This window comes from Embiotoca jacksoni, unplaced genomic scaffold (assembly GCF_022577435.1).
Source record: "Embiotoca jacksoni isolate LCO1_2020_lvr unplaced genomic scaffold, fEmbJac1.0.p SCAF_23, whole genome shotgun sequence".
Lineage (NCBI taxonomy): Eukaryota > Metazoa > Chordata > Actinopteri > Embiotocidae > Embiotoca > Embiotoca jacksoni.
Window position 1 is genome coordinate 8657027 of NW_027185374.1, and position 22715 is coordinate 8679741.

Sequence of the window (22715 nt, forward strand, 5' to 3'; positions counted from 1 at the left end):
ATAAAAGATCAAATTAACACTGTCAAAAACAAATCTCTATGTCAACCTGCGCAAATCATTTGGGTGCAGTACAGCTCTGGAGCCAGAGGCACAAACTTACATTCTATTTGTAAAAACTAAATCCAGTATGAAGTGATCATTCAAAATTTAGTGAAACGTAGGCGAAATGTTTGTTAGTTTACTTTCTTGTGATTTTCCCAGCCTTATTCAGAGCAATGCTTTTGTCAACAATGTAGGCTACTTATTTTTTAAAGTGAGTCATGTCAACAAATAATAAACTACATGTGTTCAAAAACCCAATCTTGTTAAAAGTGAGTCATGCGGTCAAATCACACTGCATACCTCAAAAATCCAGTCCAAGAGACGTTCTTTGTCTCCCCCTAGTGGAGAATACTGTAAACAACATATTTTCTCCATGAGGAGAACTATGAATTCCCTCTTACATCTATCATATAAGGGGTTTACCAGTAGTAGAAATAAGAGTTACATCATTGAATAAACTAATTTAACAGAGGAAGTGTAAAACTAAAATCTCCACAACGCACGTGCGTAATGACGTCTTCCACCGGCCCTCTGACGTACCGCAAAATGGCGGTACCCTTGTTACAATGGGGAGTGTTGTTGACTACTTGTTAGCCAACTTTTCGTGAATAACTGCGGATTACTCACACACTGGTCGATTTTAGGTGATCTACCCGGACGCCTACATGTTAAAGGTAAGCGCCGTGGTTCCTTATAAACAGGAGGAGGATTTAAAAAAGGGGGATTTTAGGGCTACTTTTGGACAAACGAGGAGGCTCCCAGTCTCAGCGTTGAGACCTCGAGTGGAGCGAGTTAGCTCGCCGGCACTCACCCGCTAAAGTGACAACGTTGACTTGTCTCTATTCAGGGACGTTTTTTAATCAAATATAGCCGGCTGTCCTCTCAGTATTTTTTTTTTTTTTTTACTTAGTCTGGACTCTTGAGTTAATCACGTGAGCTCATCAAACCCCGACCCGCGGGCCTTTTCCGGTGATCTCCCCTATCCGGCTCTCTCGCTGTTGAGTTTGAACAGCCCCGGTAGTGGGCGTGAGGATTAAAGCGGCTCCAGGGTACTTAAAGTCTCCAGTAAAGTAAAGGTGGCAGACCTTAAATCTTAAATTGAGGGCTGCACTGTTTGGACCTCCATGTTCTTCATCAGGGATTCTGACTAAAGCCCGATTGATTCAGGATTAGGGAGCTGGGAAAACAAAACAAAAAAAATCTGATTTTGAGCTGATATTCTTTCGATATACTATATATAAATGTGTTGCCAATGTTGAGCTTCGTTCAGCTCCTCTCTGAGTAAACGAGTCGAGCTGCACGATCTGCTTCAAGAGGAGATTTTAGCTTCATCCTAAATGAGGCTCCAGTTTTGCACAACCTGCCTTTTCTTTTATAGGATGGAATAAACTCCTTGTCAATCTGAAAACCTGCAGAGATAATATCCGCATCTTTTCTTGTGAAAATAAAAATTGGATTTCATACAACCAGACTTGTCAGCATTCATTTTACATCGGACAACTTCAATTTATAACTTTGTTGATATTGGATGTAATATTTTGATATATTTATTCAGTTTTGCTTTTAATCCTATGAAGTGTGTGTGTGTGTGTGTGTGTGTCACTGGGCTGTTGGTTCATTTGTAGTAGAGATAGTAGGTTTTGCTCTCTCTTTTTTTGCCCATTATTTATAATCTGTCTGCCTCGTTTCTTCACAGTCCAGTGGAGCGGGTCCATCTACTTCCTCTCCTCAATCAATGAAGGAATCCAAGGAGAACCTGTTGATGACTGGCCAAGCAATTCTGGACCACATCAAGCCATGTTGGTACTGGGACAAGAAGGATTTAGCCCACACCCCCTCTCAGTCTGAGGGCCTGGACCCCGGCACAGAGGCCCGGTATCGGAGAGAAGGAGCCCGCTTCATATTCGACGTCGGGACTCGACTTGGCCTGTATCCTTGATTGATGTGTTAACTTGAATACTGGGGAACGGGCTACAAGATAAATTAATGCCACTTGCTTCAGTTAAAATAAAGTAGATGACAAGTTAGAGACATAAAGATCAAAACTATGAAGAAGCTACACACCCAAAATCATATACCCTGATAAAAAGTGGCTCATTTTTTTTTTTTTTGCTTCTCTTATACTTATTTACTGGATTCATGTTGACATCGTGGTGTAAAGATGTTAATGTGAACATTTTACAGCATGCAGCACAGAGTTGTTGTATGCACTGATCGTTGCAGCACAGATCTGTATTTCATGTAGCTGACATCTACTCGTACCTGTAAATATTTTCTGTGAATCCTTAACTGTCATCAGGCACTATGACACACTGGCAACTGGCATCATATATTTCCACCGCTTCTACATGTTTCACTCCTTCAAGCAGTTTCCCAGATATGTGAGTTCAGTTTATGTTCATCCTGAGTTTTTCTGATTCTTGAAACAGGACTAAATGTGCAGGATTTAACGTTGTGATTTGTGTGTCGACAGGTCACCGGTGCTTGCTGTCTTTTCTTGGCTGGAAAAGTCGAGGAAACCCCAAAGAAGTGCAAAGATATCATCAAAACAGCACGCAGCTTGCTGAATGACGTGCAGTTTGCCCAGTTTGGAGATGATCCCAAGGTGAAGCTTCTTATATTTTCCCTATTTTAGCAGTGGCAACAAAATAGGTGCCTTAAATTCAAAGATCAGGCACACCTACCATCCTCAATTATGGATTTTGTTTCCGTAAAAGTAATGATCAGTCTTTACAGCAAAACCAGCTTTACGGAGCTGTGACATAATATCATGTAGCTCTGAAAAAACATGAAAACATGCTGCAGCCTTGTAGCGAATAGTCAAAGCCTCCTGATGGATTGCATACGTGAGACTTATCATGTAGTGCAAAGGGCCACTATGACCTCACTATGACCTCACTGTGAGGCAGGCAGACTGCCATGATGCCAAGTTCATTAAAGTTATAAGGAAATGAAACCAAAAACAACCAAAGATGTGCAGATTTTTTTTTTTTTTTTTTTGCCAAACTAGAAAAATGATTGACCTTTCGGCACAGTAGGTTATTTCTTTAAGTTAAAAGTTGAAGTCAATCACTTTGGAAAGATGAAAACCAGGCAAGCAATTAAAAACAGTCTTTTTTTTTCATGTTACTACAGAAGAATCCTTGATTTATAAGAGTTTACTCTGCAGATATAGTGTATTTTCTCATAAACGCTTAAACTAAGTCTGCTCAGCCTCCATAACAGGAGTATTTATGGTTAAAAAGAAACATTGAAAATGTAATTATTTAGGTGACTTTTACGTGTAAAGTCAGATTGGTGGGAGATGGCTGAAGTACTCCTACTTGTTTGAACAGGAAGAGGTGATGGTGCTGGAGAGAATCTTGCTGCAGACTATCAAGTTCGACCTGCAGGTGGAGCACCCCTACATGTTCCTGCTGCGCTACGTCAAGCAGCTCAAAGGTAAGGTCGGATACAAATCTATGGCATCAAAAGCACACAGTCTGATTAGTTCTGATATGAAGAACCAGTGAAGCACAGGCTTTGATTTGTGTTCCTGCTGTAGGGGAGAAGAATAAAGTGTGCAAGGTGCTCCAGATGGCATGGACATTTGTCAATGACAGGTGAGCAGCTGGCGATGAAACGCCGCCTCCCAATCGCACTCTTTTTTTTTAATCTTGGTTATAAGGATTGAATCAAAATGTCAATGGCCTCGTACAGACCACATAACTGCAACATCCCCGATTCCAATACGGTCGCAGCCCTTTGTTTCATGTCATCATCTTCTCTCTGTTCCCCCGTTTCCCGTCTGCCTTTCTATCGAGTGCAAGCAAAAAGAGGCAAATGCCACAAAGTAATAAAAGTAATGGGGCACATGACGGGATAGAATTGGAAAATAGTCTTTTAAGGCTCCAGAACTTCATTTGAGAGGAATTGTACCCTCGTCTGACAAGAGTTAGAGGAGACTTTAACCACAATGTGTCCCTGGCAGCCTGTGCACCATGCTGTCTCTGCAGTGGGAGCCGGAGATCATCGCCGTGGCCGTCATGTACCTGGCAGGCCGCCTCTGTAAGTTCGACATCCAGGAGTGGACGGCCAAGCAGTCCTCACGCCGCTGGTGGGAGCAGTTCGTCCAGGACGTCCCAGTTGAGCTGCTCGAAGGTACTCGACACAGCGGCGCCTCGGTACTCCCCTACGATGTTTGTTTGATGGCCTTTCAGACTCGTCTCAACCACAACATGTCTTGGTCTTTCAGACATTTGCCACCAGATCCTGGACCTGTACTCCCAGGGCAACAAGCCCATCCCTCAGCAGATGCAGGAGAAGGAGCGGGTGCCCGCTCTACCGATCCCCGCTCCTCCGGCACCACAGGGGCTGCCCCCAGCCGCCAACCCTCCTCCCCCACCACCAAAGAAGACGTCCCCTCAGGGTGGCAGCCCTGCACGCCAGCTCAAACGCTCACACGTAAGGGAACGCTTGAAATGTCCTCCAGTGGGGATTTCTTCGTTTATTTAAAATGTCGCAGCAGATGATACGGTTTGTGTTCGTGTTTAACTTGATTCGCCTCTAAACTCTCAACATAACCTGCCTAAAAGAGTATTTCTATTCCTTCTGATTTGTTTCAGACATCCCCAAAAGAGGAACCAAAGGCTCCAGGTAAAACATTACGTTTACATTTTCTTTAACTTTTTTTTTTAGTTTATTTTATGTTTATGCATTAAGGCGTTGTGTATCACCGCTCCATTTTTTTCATGAAAATTTAAAAAACTTGGGTCTAGACTGATTAACCAAGGAGGAAAAACATGGTTCCTCTGTTCAGACAAGTAGAGAACCACTGATTTAGATAAAAGTCGGGTCACAAAAAAGTTTCTTAATGCTCTCGCAGATTTTTTTTTTTTTTGCATCTTCCTAACTGCTCTATTTACAATTTGCAGAACAAGTTGGATCAAAGATCCCAAGGCTGGAGAGCCCGATGCCTCCGCTGCCCACATCGCAGCCTCCCCCAGGTAAGAGTGAGTGTTTGTCCTTGTCCTGTCCGTCTTCTCGACACCCTGCTTGTCTGTGAGCATGTGCCACCAAACGAGCCCATAATGAGCTGCCGGGGACCCCCCCGCCTGCGACCGGAGCTCAGAAAACAACCCAAAGTCGTTAGTCCTCTCAGTCTGCTTGCGTAACCACAACTCGTCTGGACGTGTTTCCCCACGCAACGCATACTCCTAACCTATCCCAGACCAATCTGATTAGTGCTTGAGCCTGATAATGAGACCTCCTATGTGGCTGCAGCCCGGCCGTGCGCTCACTGTCTGGGAACGGAGAGCTCATTGCAGAGTAGCCTCCTGTTATTTCCTGGCATATTTCTAACCAGCCGTTTCTCTGTTGCCTTGTCCCGTCACCCTAGCTCCTCCCATCGAAGCCGAACCAGGAAATGAAGTGGCTCCTCCGCCTCCACACGCTCCACCTCCGCACCAGCCACCTCCCCTGCCGCACCGCCCTCCTCCGCCTCCACCAACCAACTACATCATGTCCACCACCAGCTCCTACATGTCCGGAGAGGGCTACCAGAGCCTCCAGTCCTTGATGAAGACAGAGGGTCCCTCCTACGCCCCCATGCCGCCCAGCTATGCTCCCCCGATACCGCCTTACCACCCACACGTCTACCCGCCGCCCGCGGCACCGCCTCCAGGCCCTCCCCCTCCCTCCTCCTACCCGCCACCCAACTTGGCCCCAACCTATCCACCGCCAGGGTACAACAGCTACCCGCCGCCACCGCCTCGCATGCCGCCGGGCCACGTACCGCCTCCAGGGATCGGCCTTCCTCCTGGTGGGTACCCTCCTCCTCCCCCGGGGCCCCCAGGACAGTCACAGGTGCCCCTGCCCCCTCCGCCCGGCATGCCCCTGAACCGCGGTGGGTGGATGAGATGAGAGCGTGATCACGGTGTACGAACTGAGACTGCAGAGCTACAGCTGGTGATGGGCAGCTCTCTGGAGGAATGAAAACAACCAGGAGCTTGTTACTCTGGTCCAAACGTCAGAAAAGGGGAGCTGGTTCATCCGAGTGCTGGAGTTGTGAATGAAGACTTATTAGCAAATAGACCTGAAAGGAAAAGTGAGGTCTGGACAGTGTTGTTATGAGAACCACAAGTCAAGAATCTTGACATATTTTTTTAAATAGTGACCTGAACACATACAGGACAAATAGTGCGAGTGTCCAATTCCAGTTTCTGATAACAACCACTGTCCAGTCATTGTCTTTGTTCTGGGAATGTACCAGGAGTTATCGGTGACCTCATTTTTCTGCGCGTGTTCTATTTTTGGTTTTTTTCTTTCTAATGTTGCCACAGAAGTTCTTAACGAATTGTTCCGGCATCATTTTACTTTTGAGTGGATCAAAGGTCGAGTCTTTACTCCCTTCCATATTGTCATTTTATTTTCCTGCTGTCATTTCCCCTGCAATGTTTTTCTTTGCTCTGCTTTCCCACTGGTGTAATCACATCTAAGGGTGGTTGAATATGCAGTAATTAAATATAAACAGGACTTTCGCATTGAAAAGAAATGTGCTGTGTTCTGTACTTATGGTTTGTCTTTTCATTACATTTCACTCTGAAAACATGGAGATCATGTTGCAGGATGTTTTCTGTTGCCATCAGAAGCGGTCTTATTTTTATGTTTTTTTTCTATTTTATCATACTTTTAGTGCATCTGTGCTGCAGACTACGAAATGAAGTGCAGACAGAACCTCTGTTGTCTCGCACTGGACAGTCTGAAGTTTATTTGTACATATTCTCTTCTTCTTTTTGGTTTAGAGAGCTTCTATCTATACGTGCCTTAGTCAGGCTTCTCTTTTCTGTATCCCACACGCAGCTTCGATTTAGTGTATAAATGGTTCTTATGACATTAAAGACCTGCTTTTCCTACTCAGTAATGTGTTTTCCATGTTTGTCATTATATTGCATAAAGCAATGGTTCCCAAAATTTCTGATGTACCGGAGCAGCCCTGTTAGGCGAGCTCTGGTGCCTCTTCTCATATGGACCAATCAAACGTCTTCCTATGAGTGCAGTGGATGACCAATCAGACGTAATTAAATACAATTATATAAAAGATATTATTAAAATGTTACATTTACCTGTTTATCCATAAAATTTCAAATGTTCTCCATTACTTTCAGCAGCTATAATTGTGCATTCGATGGAAGTTTTGTGTACTGTAGTGTCAGTAATGTACCAACAGAGGGCAGTCTAGCTCATCCAGTGAAGGGAACACGTCTGCAAAAACAATTACTCCATCAAATGAAGACAGCAGTTCACAGCGTCATTAAGCAACTTGTTTATTTTCTCCCAAATGTTTTTCTAAAAGTGGCCTAGTTCATGTTTTTGTTTCACCTGCCGAATAGTCATGTTTATCAGTGAAATTCATGAAAAGAAGTTACAGTCATGCTAGTTACTACAGAAATAGACCTTTACACTGTAGATTCTAGGAGTCTGTACTGTGGTTTTAGCATATAGGCAGAAAAAGGAAACACTATAGATGTTTTTTTTGTGTTTTTTTTTAAAAGACAGTTGGGTTTCAAATCAAAACACAATGAAGAAAAACGTGGCATATCTAAAATCAAATGCCATATATGTATATAAAGTATTCAAAATTGTATCATGGCTTCAAATCAGTTCCTAGAAAAAAGGACACTTTTTAAAATCAGACTTTGATTTGATTTTTTTCTTTTTTTCTTTTTTGACCCATTATTTGAGAGAGCAGAGGTGCCTCAGAAATGTTCTAATTTGGAACAAATAACACTAGAGATGGGAGAGCTTGAGCTGTCAGTCACTCTGACAAATCTATCGGACGACTTCACGCATCGAGTCAGTCGGATAAACTGGAAATGTGACTGTTCAGTTACTGACCGCGCTCCCATCTCTATCTTAACACCTGGCAATAAATACGAACAGCGTTTGTTCATTCTGACATCAAGAAATACTCATTTTTATAATGTTATTGTTTTATGGAGACATCGAAGGGAAGACTTACCGCTCATATTCTAAGAAAAAGAAAAAGAGTCAACTCTAAGAAACATGCACTGCGTAAACACACCTGCTGAATCCATGACAGGAAGAAAAGGTCAAATCTTAAGAGAAGTGTGTATTATTCATCTTCTGAGATATTAAAAACAAGGAATTCTGGGTAATCCAGAGAGGCCGTCCAAACTGAATATGGGGTTTTGTATTTTTAAAAGTTGTTTTTTTTTACAGTTTTCTTATGGATTCAGAAAATGTCTTCAGCAGTTTTCAACTGTGTTGTAACTAGGGTTCAATGGCCAGAAAAAGAGCAATCACAGGCAGATGCTACAGCTGCTAGAGAACCATTCAGTCTCTGTGCACGTGCACGCGCACACACACACACACACACACACACACACACTCACAGATGGGCAAAGGTAAAGCTGTAGCCCTCCCAACCTGAGAAAATGATTGTCAAGCATGCACACAGCATACAATTTTAGTTTCACATAGTAAGATCTGTCCAGTAATCAATGGAGATGACAGATTCAGAATGGCGTAATGCAATTTTCAGAGGTGACAGAGAAAAGGAATAATTCATCTGGAAAAGAATTTAAAAAAGAAAAAAAAAAAGAAGAATATTACCGAAAGCAAACCCTGTTTAAGGTCCGGTTGTGTGTGCTTTCAAAACTGAATTATTTGATCACATGGCCACGCTAGAATACAAAATAGATCAAATCAACAGTAACAATGAAGTAGTGCTATGGTGTTTTTTGTTTTTTTTTATACATAATATACACAAGTTAACAGTGATCTCTAGACTTTATTATCCATAGACTTGTCTTACGAGCAAAAGGCGCTAGGTCACAGTGGGTTTCACTTAGTTAACATTTTAGAATGCTAATGCTAGTAATAATACTCATTGACCACTAGGGGGGGCGATACGTGTGACAGGAGCTAGGGTCTCTATAGGAGGTACTATCAAAAACGTAGCTGAAGATACGGCCACATCGCTGCTTTCACATCCCAGCAGCAAGAGATTTCTGCCCCTGCGGCCTCATCAGATCTGTGCTTGAAACCATGTTATATATCGCGAGCTTATTATAGCACAGCTGTGATCTAAAGAGGGCTACGAAGCAGGGTGTGTTCAAAGACAGAGAGAGGAAGAGAGAGAGGGAGAGAGCATTCGAAAGCCTCCGAATCAATGAAGAAAAAGTGGTGAGTCGGTGAAACTAGCTGCCAGTCGTCAACATAAGCGCCGAGAGATAAAAACAACGTTGTACATGTGGATTAACAGGGTAACGGGTCCGTCCTGTAGCTATCTCAGCCAGTCTTAAAGAGAGTGTGAGTTGAGAGGAGTGCTGGGTGCTGTAGGCAGCGGGGAGCACGGCATGATGGGTGGTGCAGCGCAGGTAGTGAGGCGGTGTGGGTTGGTTTTTTTGTGTGTTTTTTTTTTCCGGTGAGAGATGGTACTGCAGATCCTGATCTCTCTCGCTCTCTCGCCCTCTCTCTCTCTCTCTCTCGCCTCTCGCTGGTTGCCATGCTACAGCGGCCCTTTGAACTGGTTCCCAGAGAGGTGCTGTCTGACGGACAGCTTTGATCCGGCTGCATCACCCAGTTTTCTCCACACCACCTGCAAACAGACGCAGGGAGAGGAGTTGAGAGGAGCAGCGAGGTGTACAGAGAGACGGGCAGAGAGACGGGCAGACACAGAGGCAGAGACTGAAAGAGGAAGACGAGTGGGAAAAAAAAAAGACTTTCTTCTTCAAGAGTGAAAACTTCAAATGCTCACAGTTTGACTTTGAGCAGCAAAGACTGCATGCACGCGCGCGCACACACACACACACACACACACAGACATACAGTGGTGTGAAAAAGTGTTTGCCCTCTTCCTGATTTCCAATTTTTTTGCATGTCTATCACACTTAAATGTTTCAGATCATCAAACAAATTTAAATATTAGTCAAAGATAACACAAGTAAACACAAAATGCCGTTTTTAAATGAAGGTTTTTATTATTAAGGGAGGGGAAAAAAAATCCAAACCCATGTGGCCCTGTGTGAAAAAGTGTTTGCCCCCTCCTGTTAAAACATAATTTAACTGTGGTTTATCACACCCGAGTTCAATTTCTCTAACCACACCCAGGCCTGATTACTGTCACACCTGTTCTCAATCAAGAAATCACAAATAGGACCTGCCTGACAAAGTGAAGTAGACCGAAAGATCCTCAAAAGCCAGACATCATGCTGAGATCCAAAGAAACTCAGGAACAAATGAGAAAGAAAGTAATTGAGATCTATCAATCTGGAAAAGGTTATAAAGCCATTTCTAAAGCTTTGGGACTCTAGCGAACCACAGTGAGAGCCATTATCCACAAATGGAGAAAACATGGAACAGCGGTGAACCTTCCCAGGAGTGGCGGCCGACCAAAATTACCCCAAGAGCGCAGCAACGACTCATCCGAGAGGTCACAAAAGACCCCACAACAACATCCAAAGAACTGCAGGCCTCACTTGCCTCAGTTAAGGTCAGTGTTCATGACTCCACCATAAGAAAGAGACTGGGCAAAAATGGCCTGCATGGCAGAGTTCCAAGACAAAAACCACCGCTGAGCAAAAAGAACATTAAGGCTCGTCTCATTTTTGCCAGAAAACGTCTTGATGATTCCCAAGACTTTTGGGAAAATACTCTGTGGACTGACGAGACAAAAGTTGAACTTTTTGGAAGGTGTGTGTGTCCCATTACATCTGGCGTAAAAGTAACACCGCATTTCAGAAAAAGAACATCATACCAACAGTAAAATATGGTGATGGTGGTAGTGTGATGGTCTGGGGCTGTTTTGCTGCTTCAGGACCTGGAAGACTTGCTGTGATAAATGGAACCATGAATTCTACTGTCTACCAAAAAAATCCTGAAGGAGAATGACCTGAATCCTATTGAGATGCTGTGGCATGACCTTAAAAAGGCGGTTCGTGCTGGAAAACCCTCCAATGTGGCTGAATTACAACAACTCTGCAAAGATGAGTGGGCCAAAATTCCTCCACAGCTGTAAAAGACTCATTGCAAGTTATCGCAAACGCTTGATTGCAGTTGTTGCTGCTAAGGGTGGCCCAACCAGTTATTAGGTTTAGGGGGCAAACACTTTTTCACACAGGGCCATGTGGGTTTGGATTTATTTTTCTCCCTTAATAATAAAAACCTTCATTTTAAAAACTGCATTTTGTGTTTGCTTGTTATCTTTGACTAATATTTAAATTTGTTTGATGATCTGAAACATTCAAGTGTGACAAACATGCAAAAAAATAAGAAATCAGGAAGGGGCAAACACTTTCACACCACTGTGAAATATATATATATATATATATACACACACACACGTTACAGTAGAGCTACCTCTGTCCTCGGTCTCTGTGAGGCTGCTGACATCTCTGCCAGTGAGTGAGTGAGTGAGTGAGTGAGTGAGTGAGTGAGAAGGGCCCCCGGGGGACCCCAGTGATATTACAGAGGTACTATTGTAGTGCCCCAGATTCCTGGCCTGTCACATACCTCTGCAGGACCCAGATAGCTCAGCTCTCATTCTCTCTCTCTAATCAGTGGACCTTTTTTATCCTGCAGCAGGCCTTTTCAGTACCAACAGAAAGGGATGGGGGGGGATGCGTGGAGGGGGGGGGGGGGGTGCTCTTTTCCCTGCCGCTCCAGTTTAATTGCTTTGACAGCTCAACTACAGCCTGTACTCAGAGTTTAGAGTCAGGACGAGGGGAGAGGCAGAGGAGATGAGGGGACAGATAGAGAGGAAGAAGGGAAACGAGCTGTGCTGTGCTGCCCTGTCCTGCCCTGTCCTGTCCTGTCCTGTCCTGGGGACTCTGCTGCATTCCAAACCAAAGGAGTCTAAATGAATTCCTCATTAGCAGCTCAGAAACTGACCTGATTTGCACCCAAGTAGAGAGACAGACTGAACAAACAGCAATATTACGGCCGTGAGGGTCCTTTGTTACAGCAACGGTGTGCATATGGTGCCAAAAAGTCTCACACGTTAGTGCATCAATATTGCACCAATATCTTCCCGCTAATAGTTGTGCGTTTTGTAGTGATTTCAGTAAATCAGACGCTCACCCTCACTTTACGTCCACACAAATACACGTTGTTTGTCACTCTGACACAAGGGAGACTATGAGCAGTCCAACCAGAGAGCAGGTGTTGCACTTACGTTGCACATCTCTCGCACAATGGCCTTCTCTTTCTCACTGAGATCGTCCTCGTAGTCCTCAGGAACCGTCTTGTCCAAGTTCTCGTGGACCTCCAACACCTGATGGCAGACATGGGGATGAGTGTGATATCATTACTCCTACATAGCTCGCTCCCTGACTGCATTCATAGCAACAGAAACAAGACGATAAGCACGGGTGAGATCAGCACAGCTTAAAGTGAATAAATAAAAGTGAAAAGAATAGATGTAATGGGGAATATGCTACCTTCATGGCGTGCACCACAGCCTCAGGCTTTTGGACGCAGGACAGGTAGCCTGTAGCAGGAGAGGACTCGCTGGTTGGTAGACGGCCCGTACCCTATGAACAGGGTAAAAAGAAACAAAATATACATATATATTTTAAAGGTTTTTTGTTGTTTCTTTCACAGTAAACCGGAGCAGCAAAGATGTGAGAGAAAAGGTGGGACCTGAGACAGCGGCGGGGGATCCGATAGGAAACCCGGCGATACTGCTTCCCGCCCACCGATAGCTGTAACCCGACTGCACCAAAGGCCTGTCAATCAAACTGACACGCCCCCAGAAACACGGCATTCTGAAGTTTATTATGCAATTAATGACGGGATTATTTTCAGATGGGACTTCAGATAGCTACACCGAAATAACTCGTGGAAAAAAATGTATTGACTGAGAATTTTACGAGACTGGTTGAATGGGAGTCTATGGAGCCGAAGGCTTTTTGGAGCCAACCTCTAGTGGCACTCGGTGGTATTACAGCTTAAGGCCTTTCCACATCGGCCTTATTTTTCAGACCCTGAAGCTACGTCCACTTTTATATAAAGTCTATGGTTTAAACCAGGATTCAAATGAGCACCATCACACAGAGCTCTTCATTTGATCCACAACCAGGACAGTTCACTCCGTACGAAAAAAAATAAAATAACCCTCCCCGTCTTCATCAGCGTGTGTTCTGTTCTGACATAACAGGAGAGGTTTCTTGTACTGCAGCACTGAAAATGTCATCTCCTTCAACCCGACTCACATCACCTCTCCTCCCCTTGTGTTCCTCTTCCCCCTTTTTGTTTTTGCATTCACCCAGCCTTCAAACTCCCAGGTCTGCTACCTGCGCGACGTGATGTAACCTGGTGTGATGGGAGCAGCCAGCCAGGAAGAGGATCAGGGGGTTTGCTTGACTCATCGCGCCCCCCAGTTAGTTCCAGACAGTGACTCTCTGTTTGAGGGACACAGAGATCTCTGGGACACACAATGGTGCCCATTCACTGTAACCTGGCATCGGGGCCCTGCATTATCCACAGATCCATGGCTCTGTTAGCCCGGGTTCGATTCTCTGCTCGCTAGTGATGCGTTTGTCAGCTCCCTCCACGCCTGCTGGCCCCATTTGGGTGCCAGAATGAGCCCGCATAACCTGATAGCATAGAGATAAAATAATAATCCCACTGCAGCCAAGAGGGATGATCTGTGGAAACTGTCCAACAGTCAATTCATGTCACATCAACCACATGAAACATTGATTTGTTTTCCTGGTCCTGAGGGTTATGGCCTGTCACCTGCTCACACAGCAACAACCACTATATGAAGTTTTCTTTTTATCTCTGATTTTGGAGCAAGTTGTTTAATTTTTGAAGCATGTGTTGATGTTATTTTCATACAGGAAGAGAACTAGTTGACAAAGAGCATTTCATTCATGAGCTATGGTATCAGAAAAGACTTGAATATAAAGAAAAGGTTCATGTGAATCTTGCTTGCACATAAAGTCCTCTTGTCATCCGTCCCACATTTTTAATTGGCTCCAATTTTCAGAAGTCAACACTGAAGGACAGACGCTTTTCTAAACTCTAAAAGAAAGCAGGGAAGGCTGTTACCATGGCGCCATGTTTGATGTCAATCAACCTGTGAATATGTGTGTCAAGTGCAGGTTAGTCTGTCGCCATCTTTTCCGCCAACACTAGCCTTGCTTTAATGCTTATTTTACCTGTACTTACTTAATGTGGGAGTTCGGAAAGTTGCAATCAAATAAATAATACGAGTTTAGTCCTTCACATGCTGAAGGACTAACCTGTAACCTGCATAGTCTCTTATGTCTTGGAGATATATAAAATCTTTAAACAACCTTGCAGTAGTGGTAAAGTATCCCACACACGCATTGAGTTTGTTGGGATCTGGTGTTCCTAATTTCAACAGATACCCAAAAACCTATCCAGGTTCCAAACTAATCAGTGTTTGCAGCAGCTGCAATCTTATTTATGACCTGAAAATTAATTTTGGAAAATGATCTTTAGAACTTCTGCGGATATTAATTAAGCCATAACATGAAAAAAACAGAGCTGAATTTGTTTAGAAAAAGGAATGGAGTGAAGTCTTTGGTAGCTATTTCTGACATCCCCCTCATTATTAAAACGCATCGCCAAGGCTAAGTCCACAATAAATAAACAATAAGAATCCCCTTGTGAAATAACAGCAGTCTGTTAAGTGTGTTTCTTCTTGTTCAAGGTCACACCAACAAATGTAACAGCTTCAGTTCCCATCCAGCTCCTCTGCCGTGGACTTTGAAGTCAACTACGGGAAAGAACATGTAAATCACTGTCGCCCCTTTTTGATGTTTTCCTCTCTGAGCTATTATCTGACATGTGTAAACACTCCCTGCTCGCGCTGCGGCCAGGTTTTCCAGCGTGTTCTGCGTCGGAGCGGTGCAGTGAAGAAAAGGATTTGGACAGTGCAAAGACACAGCCGGCTCCGGGCAGTGTTTACTGCTCATATGGATGTACATTTGGAGGAGGCTTCCCTGCATAAACAGCCCTGATTTAGTTAGTGTGTGTGCGTGTGTGTGTGTGTGTGTGTGTGTGTGTGTGTGTGTGTGTGTGTGTGTGTGTGTGTGTGTGTGTGTGTGGCACTGTTGAGTGTTTGTAAGAATCACGCAGGCGGGCCGCTCGCTTTCTCTGTAGATCTTTTTCTTCTCTCCCCTCGTTTTCTATCTGACAATCTCACGCACACTCACTGACCTGAAAATCTGTCTGAGTGACACAAAGGAGTATATGTAAAGGATGAGCTGATAGACTGGGAGGGGCGCACACACACACACACACACACACACACACACACACAGAGACTCCAGTTCACTGAAGTCCTACGACTCGCTCATCTTCTCTTTCACTCACATGGATGAACTTGGATCAAATTAGAGAGCGGCCAATTGATCACCATAAAGCTCAACATGAGTAATTCTCACGACAACAAAGCCATTACTAGACAAAGGCATAAAACTCAAGACACAATGGGTTATTCTGCACTAGTATGCAAATTACTTTCCTGTATCGTTCTGAGGTCGCTAAAGCCTCAGCTGTTGGCCAATAAAACGCAGACGACACGACCAAGCTACAAATTGTCCCGCAACCCCCTATAAAAACGCTTTTATTCTTATTTTTTTATTGGATTGATTATTGATTTTTCTGTCTGTTTTTCTGTGTTGGCCCTGTGATGGACTGTTCAAAGTGTACCCAACAGTAACGTCACCCATTGGTTTGTGAACGGCCATTATGAAGCCTCGAGTTCGGATAGGGTTAGTGTTAGGATTAGCGTTAGGGTTAGGATTAGGGTTAGGCACTTAAGGCACTTCTGCATCAACTTCATTTTTCAGACCCAGGAGCTACGTCCACTGTTATATACAGTCTACGGTTGTGTCCGCCTTCTCCCAAAATCAGCTTGGATAGGTCGGCAGGGCGGTGCAGTTGTTAGTACTGTCGCTGGGTTCGCACCTTGACTGGAGGCCTTTCTGTGTGGAATTTGCATCTTCTCTCTGCCTGCGTGGGTTTTCTGCCGATACCCCGTAGATTGTCTGTTTCTGTCTTTCCGTGTTGGCCTTGTGATGGACTGGCAAGCTGTCCGAAAAGCTGAACTCGAGGCTTTAGAACGGTTTTAGAAAGTTCACACAACAATGGCTGACATCACAGTTGGCTGCTGCTTAGTAACAACTGATCTCCACATGACAGCTAATGTGTGTGGTGCAACTGGTTCTAATCAAGTGATGCATAAAACTCAACTTAAGCACTTAAATTATAACGTTAAGGGTGCAAGGAGTTTAAACTCACAAACACACAAAGCAGACACCTTAAATGCAAGATCTCCCTCAAATATGGTGATATAAATGTATTTTTCTGTGTTGGAATCGATCTACATTGACATTGTCAGCATGCCACCAGATTGGCAGGTCTGTAAGGAGCCCGAATTCACACCTCAGGTCAACAGGCCGCCCTTGTTTCGCGCTGTGAAATTAAATGTGGTACGACCATGAAGTCAATTTACAGTTTATCCTCCCCCCCCCCTTCAGGAAGATACCTCATGTAGTGTTACAGTTCATGGGCATTACTGAACGGCGTGAACCTCCACAAGGAGGCGGCTTTGACCCGCCAGCTTGAAAAGGTGCGAGCCGGCTCTGAGTGCAGTGAGGTCGGCGCCTCACACTGAGCCTGTGATTAAAACACAATATTGATTCTTACATGGCGAAGATTTAGTCCTCTGGGTAGTGGCGTAGCCCGACGCTGACCTTCCATAAGCAGTCAAAAAACAATTATCAAGCTTCTCCTCCCCAGACACTGGAAGGGTCAGGGGTGGAGGTGGATTGTAGAGGATTATTACTTTCATTGCAGGATTCAGTTCCAGCAGGCTCCAGGGAGGAGGAGAGGAGCTGAAGGCCCAGGAAATGAGAGGAAGAGGAGGGAAAGGCTGACTCCCGGTTACTTTTCTGTGCTTGTCTTCATCTTAATTTCTCTTCTTCCTCCTTTCTTTTTCCAGTCCATTGCATCCCCCTTATGCCCTATTTCCCATCATGCCCTCCCCCCCACCCCCGCCCCACCCCCTTTCCTGTGTTCCCTTCCTGTCATGTGTAAGAGACAGTGAGGTTGCCTGTGGAGGTGTAATTGGAGAGTCAGAAGTAAAGTGAATTAGAGCTGACTTGATTTCGCTGCGGAGGCACCGTGCCGGTGCTCCCTGCAATTAAAGCACACGTGTGTGTGTGTGTGTGTGCGTGCGTGTGATTACACCCTGTCTCTATCTAACCACATCTGTATAAGCAGCGTTGTAGTGTTCATCCATGGTTGTTCTCAAATTAGTAAGGTGTGGGTGGGCATCCCTTTATGTGCATCACTGCGAGTCTGGTGTATGTGTTTAATCTTCTCCGTATGTGTGTGTACGCGTGTGCGTACGTGTGCGTGCGTGTGCGTGTGTGTGCATTGTGTGTCAGTCTCCTGGATACTGACCATGTGCATGGCCTCCTGGCGCTGGGGCAGAGAGGACAGCTGGGACTCTGAGTGGTACAGAGTCATTCCCTTCCTCAGGGCACGAAGGTCACCTGGGTTACACTGCTGGACACAAGCGGGCACAAAACAAACAAACACAGAAAAAGAAAACAAAAAACACATAAGACTTGATTGTCACTTAAATTGGCTAAAAAGAAAGAATGGCTTCAATGTTAATTAATCATAATGATTAATTCAAACATACAGGTGGGATGTCATGGGAATTTGTTTCATAACTTTTGGGGTTTAGCAACCATTTTGCTTTGAAATGAATTTTAACAAACATTACTACTTACTCAAAAACAATGCAAATGCCTGTGGAAACTGAACTATTTCGATATACCGTATAAATGTAACTCTTTTATATTATTGTTTTAAAAATGCAATAACCTTCTTTGCACTAAAGTCTGAGGCAGACACAGGTACCTATATCGATAATTGATAAAGCTATATTAGGCTTGTTTTGTTTACATAAACACATTACATACACTCAAACATTTCTGATAAAGATTCCCGACATGAATGGAAAAAAAAGATGGATACAGGCTGAACTTTTTACAGTTTGAAATATGTAACACATTGTCCACCAGAGCACTGACAAGTTAATTTTTTTGGCTTTACAGTGAAATTTTTTTTTTTGTTTTTTTTTTTTTTGTTTTTTTTTTTAATACTTGTATGTTTGCGAAGAGGGTTCATTAAGGTTCCCCTCCTACACCGACACCTGCCCTTTCATCACCACCGCTCTCCTACAAAAATGGCACCTCCCAGAACCGGGTCTGCATCGTGTTGCGCCAATCGTCGAAGGAGTATCACGCAGCGACGCCGCTCCTAAGATTTGTCCTCATTCGCAGCCAAAGACCACTGGTTCCTGGGGGGAGTAACCGGCCTCACTTCCCTCTGCGGGCAGAAACACGGCAACACCGCTGTTCCTTATGACATTTCTCATGTCACGCACCAGTGTTCCCTCTGCGCGAGGCACAGCGTGTAAACACACGTGATGCCTGGCGGCGTTCGGGCTATAAATAACCCAATGAGCTGTGGCTGTGTGTCTATGAATGCGTGGACATTGTGCTGTGTTGTCTGCCTGTGTATTATCTCTCTCTTCATCACACACTCAGGTGCACACTCGCATACATCAGCATTCCCCTTGTCTTCTCTGTCCTTTGATATCTCCCTCCTTCCTCCAGCTTAGTATCCCATGGGTGTTCCTCTAACCTTTCCAAATCCTTCCCTCGGCACTTCCTGATCTATCCTCTGGGTTTCCGTGTCCATGGCCTAAATTATGCACCTTTGCTAACATCTCTGTCATTTCTCTAAGCTTTGTGTCTGGAGAACATAAATATCAAATCAGGAGGAGTGAAATAAACACATGATTACAAGATCAGCACATCAGTAAGTGAGTTTTCGGACAGGATTCCTATCGCTAGTGAAGATTTCCCAGTTTTGAGTTTGAAACAAACCGACTCGCATCTTTAACTTCACTTTCCACCCTGACTTGACCTTGACCACCGACGCCAACAAAGCCATTTGTTTTCCAGACAGCCGAGCACAGGTGGCCCTCTGCCGTCTTCTTGGCTGAAACTCGGGGCCCTCTGTCTATCCATCCATCACAATGTTCCTGGTGCTGACAGGAAGAAGCTGTGGACGTCATGCATCGTTTCCTGTCTGGGGGCCGGGGGTGACGCATCTCCGACAAAAGGGAAGGAAGGACAGCTATGCGCTCCTCATGAACCGTGATTTAATACAAAACGGTAGAGAAACAGTTTAATCTGAGTAACCTGTGCTGGACGGAAATAAGAATTTGATCTTAAATTCTTTTTCCTTATTAAAACACGAGGACTAACTAGCTAAACACTGAATTCTTTGTCCTCGACGTGGACCATAAACTGGTGGGGTAAAGATGAGGTAAAAAAAAATGTCCCAGTCGCCTGCCATAACCCACTGCAGATATAAAAAAAAATGTCAGACTCCATCAAGCTAACATTAGCGCTACATCGTACTTGACGCTACATCACCCTCAATGGCTAAGCAAAGTCAAAATATATTTCTAAAACATTTGAATGATTACCAACTCATTTTGGGACAGTTAGTCAATTGTTAGGCGCACCACCAAGAGGAGCCTCTGGCAGCACAGTCTGGAAATCATTGCCTTTGATGAACCATGTCCCACTCCATCATCTTTTCACCCATCTGATTTCTCAGTCCATAACTTTGTCAATGAATAAAGCCACATTTTATTACTTTCGTCATCATTTTAATCCACTGGACCAACTGCAGTCCGCCCTTACCAAACGAGTTCAATCAGCCTGCAGCTAATGGACGGAGAGTCATTTGAATCTGTCATGTAAATCATGACATTCTCGGAGTCCCACTGAACACTTGATAAATGATCAAGAGGCAGTGAGCGTGGCGGGAAAGTGCGAGCGGCTCACGCTGCGGTGAGTTAACACAGATAAGTATCGGCTGGAGAACACGGGGGGGGGAGCCAAGTGGGAGAAAAGTTAAAAGAGCAAATCGTGTACCTGCATGTGGCTGAGCACACCTGTTTTTCTTATGTGTTTACACCCGTGCTGTGTTAATATCCACCGTGGGAGCCTGTAGTTAACTCCCCCCCTGCTCCCTTTAGTACAGCAATAACCCTTCAGCCAGGCTGGTCTGGAGGGTCGACATTCCTGCAATAAGAGGCTATTGTTTCCTTTCGCTCCACACGAGTTTCTCTGGGCCAGTTTCATAACCCAGGAAGTTGGGCAATATGTCCACCGAGGTGACTAATATATTGTAACAATTGCACTTGCTCGAATTCAGACACGTCATTCGGGAGCAAAAATTGCATCAGTCAAATCAAACGGTAAACTGCAGAAATGTGTTCGCCCCGGATCTTACTGGAGTATTCGTTCAAGGAACAACACCTTTATTAGTGACACAACCTTTAAGATACTTCAGAAAAACACTCCCCCGTTCTTCAGTCGCACTCACACGCCAGTTGTCGGCCATGCATAATGGATGCCTTGATCTACCTGCGTTGCCCCAGTATCTTAAATTATTCAGCCCACCAGACATCTCGAACAAGCCAAGACAAGCGTGCGTCATTTATGCACCACAGCACAATGTAGCGTTCCTTCACCTTATGTACCTCGTAGAAAACACTGAGGACAGAGGAAGGCTCTCTTGCCAAGAAAGGGCAGATACAAGCAGGTGCCACCTGTGTTCATTCATTAGCATAGCATGCCGGCAGCACTTAGAGGGGTCGGGACACAGAGGCAGCACCTCTGCAAGGCAATGCAACCCAATTCTATAAAACCACAAGGTGGATCATTTTGGTGGTAATGTTTTAGACTGAGCTTTATTATAATGCGAAGATGGGATATCAAGTATTAGGGCTTTCCTACCACCTCGAAAGCTTACCGATCGAGACTGTCTTCCTGCCAAAAAGCAACCCAGTGGATCTTTTGTGCAAGCAGCTCATTACAATCCATTTTTTTTTCCATATAAATAATGATAACCTGACATCCAGGAGAAGTGACACAGTTTAGATGACGTCTATATAATATACGTTTTTTTTCCTTGTCAGGAGGAGGCGGGTTGGTGGATAAGTCGATACAACATCGGACTCAAATGCAGGAGACTGGTGTTCACTTTCCGTTCCCAATCACCAGTCGGGACAGTTTTTTTAAAACCAAATTTACTGTTGCCATGACGATAAAAGTTGCGTACCTTAGAGGCAGTAGTAACTTCATTCAAAGTCCTTATTTGCACTGAAATGATCATCTTTCCTGCACACGAACCAAGTGTTTCTGTATGTAAACCTAACCAAGGGCGCTAATTCATGAAACACTGTTTGTGGGGTTGTATTTGAAGGTAAGAACAAATGACCTATATTGGTCGTACGGGTTGGACGACTTGTTGTTAGTTTGTCTCATCAATACAAAACCCCTGTATAATTACCAGAGGTTGTGGTTTTCAGGGAACTATTTCTTGGCCAGGTGCATAACTTCCTTTGGGTACTATCATCTCTGGGAGTCAACTCCAGTTCATCGTGATGCTTTTAAACTTCAGTTCTTGTAAGCATTGAAACAAGACATAATAAGTAAATTAGTAAGAGTTTGCGATGCTAGTAGGTAGATTGTGTTAACGTTTTTGGTTGAGCCAAGCTCACTATTTCTACTCGTCTCCAAATCTTATGCTGTGGCTTCATATTCTCTGTGACAAACTATTTCTTTGAACATTACCACAGAGTAGATTCACCTCTCTGAAGGGCCCACAAATGAACCACTATAGCAGTCAACATTACTGCTAATGAGTTGCATTACATTGTACAACTGCTGCTCTGATTGTGTGCGCCGCCCTCGGTAGAAGAGAAAGCAACAAGCTCGAAGCTGAGAAGAGTTCCACCACCGAACAGATTAAAGAGGGGAAGAAGGCAAAAGAGGCTCAAAACAGGGACATTTCAGAAAGTTACCTTCTTCGTCTGTATTTGTGATAAGCTATACCGGCTAGAAGCCTATAGGGAGAGAAAAACATAATGGTGGAGTGGTTCATTATTTCATTTTTGTCGATTGGGAGCAAGTTTTATCAGTAATGGAAGCAACTGTTTTGTTCTTAGGCTCCACACCAAAGGAAGAAAAAAAAACGTACTTTTAATAAAGCTTTGGCTACACACTGGAATCAGTTTCTACTAGTCACAACTGTGCAGTATTAAATTATCAACTGTTAAAGAACATACTTCTCCTTATCCAACTTCAGATCTAAAAAAAAGAAATTGAAACCCACATCATCACCTCAGTGTGAACAAGGACTATCAGTGGACTTTAAGGAGCAGGTTCATATTATATGTCCTGACTGCTGTGAGACAATGTGTAGCACCTAATTGCAGCACTTAAGAGCCAATAATGAGGCTCATTTCACTCCTAGTGTCAGTGATTCCAGCCTACACGCTGCCTACATGTGAATCTGCTGAGAGATAATTGGGGGAAAAGAGAAATCAGTTAAAAAAAAAAACTAAAAAAAAAAAGGCTGAAAGCTTCAAATGAAAAAATCCGTTTAAAGTGTGAAATTCAACCTCGACTGTCTGCAGCCTGACTTGCATTCAAATAAACTGACTCGCATCATAAAGCCTTGTGAAAAAACAGAAAAAGAGCAAATTATATATCAAAGACTGCTGTTTATTTGTTTGTATGTTTTTTTTTACA

General features: G+C 44.0%; 2 protein-coding genes across 4 annotated transcripts in view; one reads left to right on the top strand and one right to left on the bottom strand.

The window, feature by feature from the left end:
* The first annotated feature begins 600 nt into the window (after positions 1-600).
* On the top strand, positions 601-6939 carry ccnk (cyclin K). Its single transcript, XM_069158613.1, has 11 exons — positions 601-716; positions 1739-1971; positions 2342-2423; positions 2516-2647; positions 3378-3483; positions 3587-3644; positions 4013-4182; positions 4277-4485; positions 4647-4677; positions 4956-5027; positions 5420-6939. The coding sequence occupies exons 1-11, from the start codon at positions 708-710 to the stop codon at positions 5941-5943; spliced, it is 1626 nt and encodes a 541-aa protein (XP_069014714.1). The 5' UTR covers positions 601-707; the 3' UTR covers positions 5944-6939.
* A 391-nt stretch (positions 6940-7330) lies between these two features.
* Positions 7331-22715, bottom strand: part of ccdc85cb (coiled-coil domain containing 85C, b) — a 48534-nt gene continuing 33149 nt past the window's right edge. The window contains exons 3-7 of one of the 3 annotated variants that reach the window (XM_069158617.1): positions 21986-22027; positions 17488-17592; positions 12483-12575; positions 12218-12316; positions 7331-9643 (exon numbers count right to left, since the gene is read on the bottom strand). In XM_069158617.1, the coding sequence (XP_069014718.1) occupies positions 9554-9643; positions 12218-12316; positions 12483-12575; positions 17488-17592; positions 21986-22027 (429 nt within the window). In that variant the 3' untranslated portion in view covers positions 7331-9553. The remainder of the gene's footprint in view (positions 9644-12217; positions 12317-12482; positions 12576-17487; positions 17593-21985; positions 22028-22715) is intronic. The other 2 variants (XM_069158616.1, XM_069158615.1) reach the window with 2 other exon arrangements.

Bases quoted from the DNA above. Each gene is read 5' to 3' on its own strand.
- ccnk (XM_069158613.1), top strand. The intron at 4,183-4,276 runs GTACTCGACACA...TTGGTCTTTCAG, and splicing joins CCCAGTTGAGCTGCTCGAAG to ACATTTGCCACCAGATCCTG. The intron at 4,678-4,955 runs GTAAAACATTAC...TACAATTTGCAG, and splicing joins AGAGGAACCAAAGGCTCCAG to AACAAGTTGGATCAAAGATC.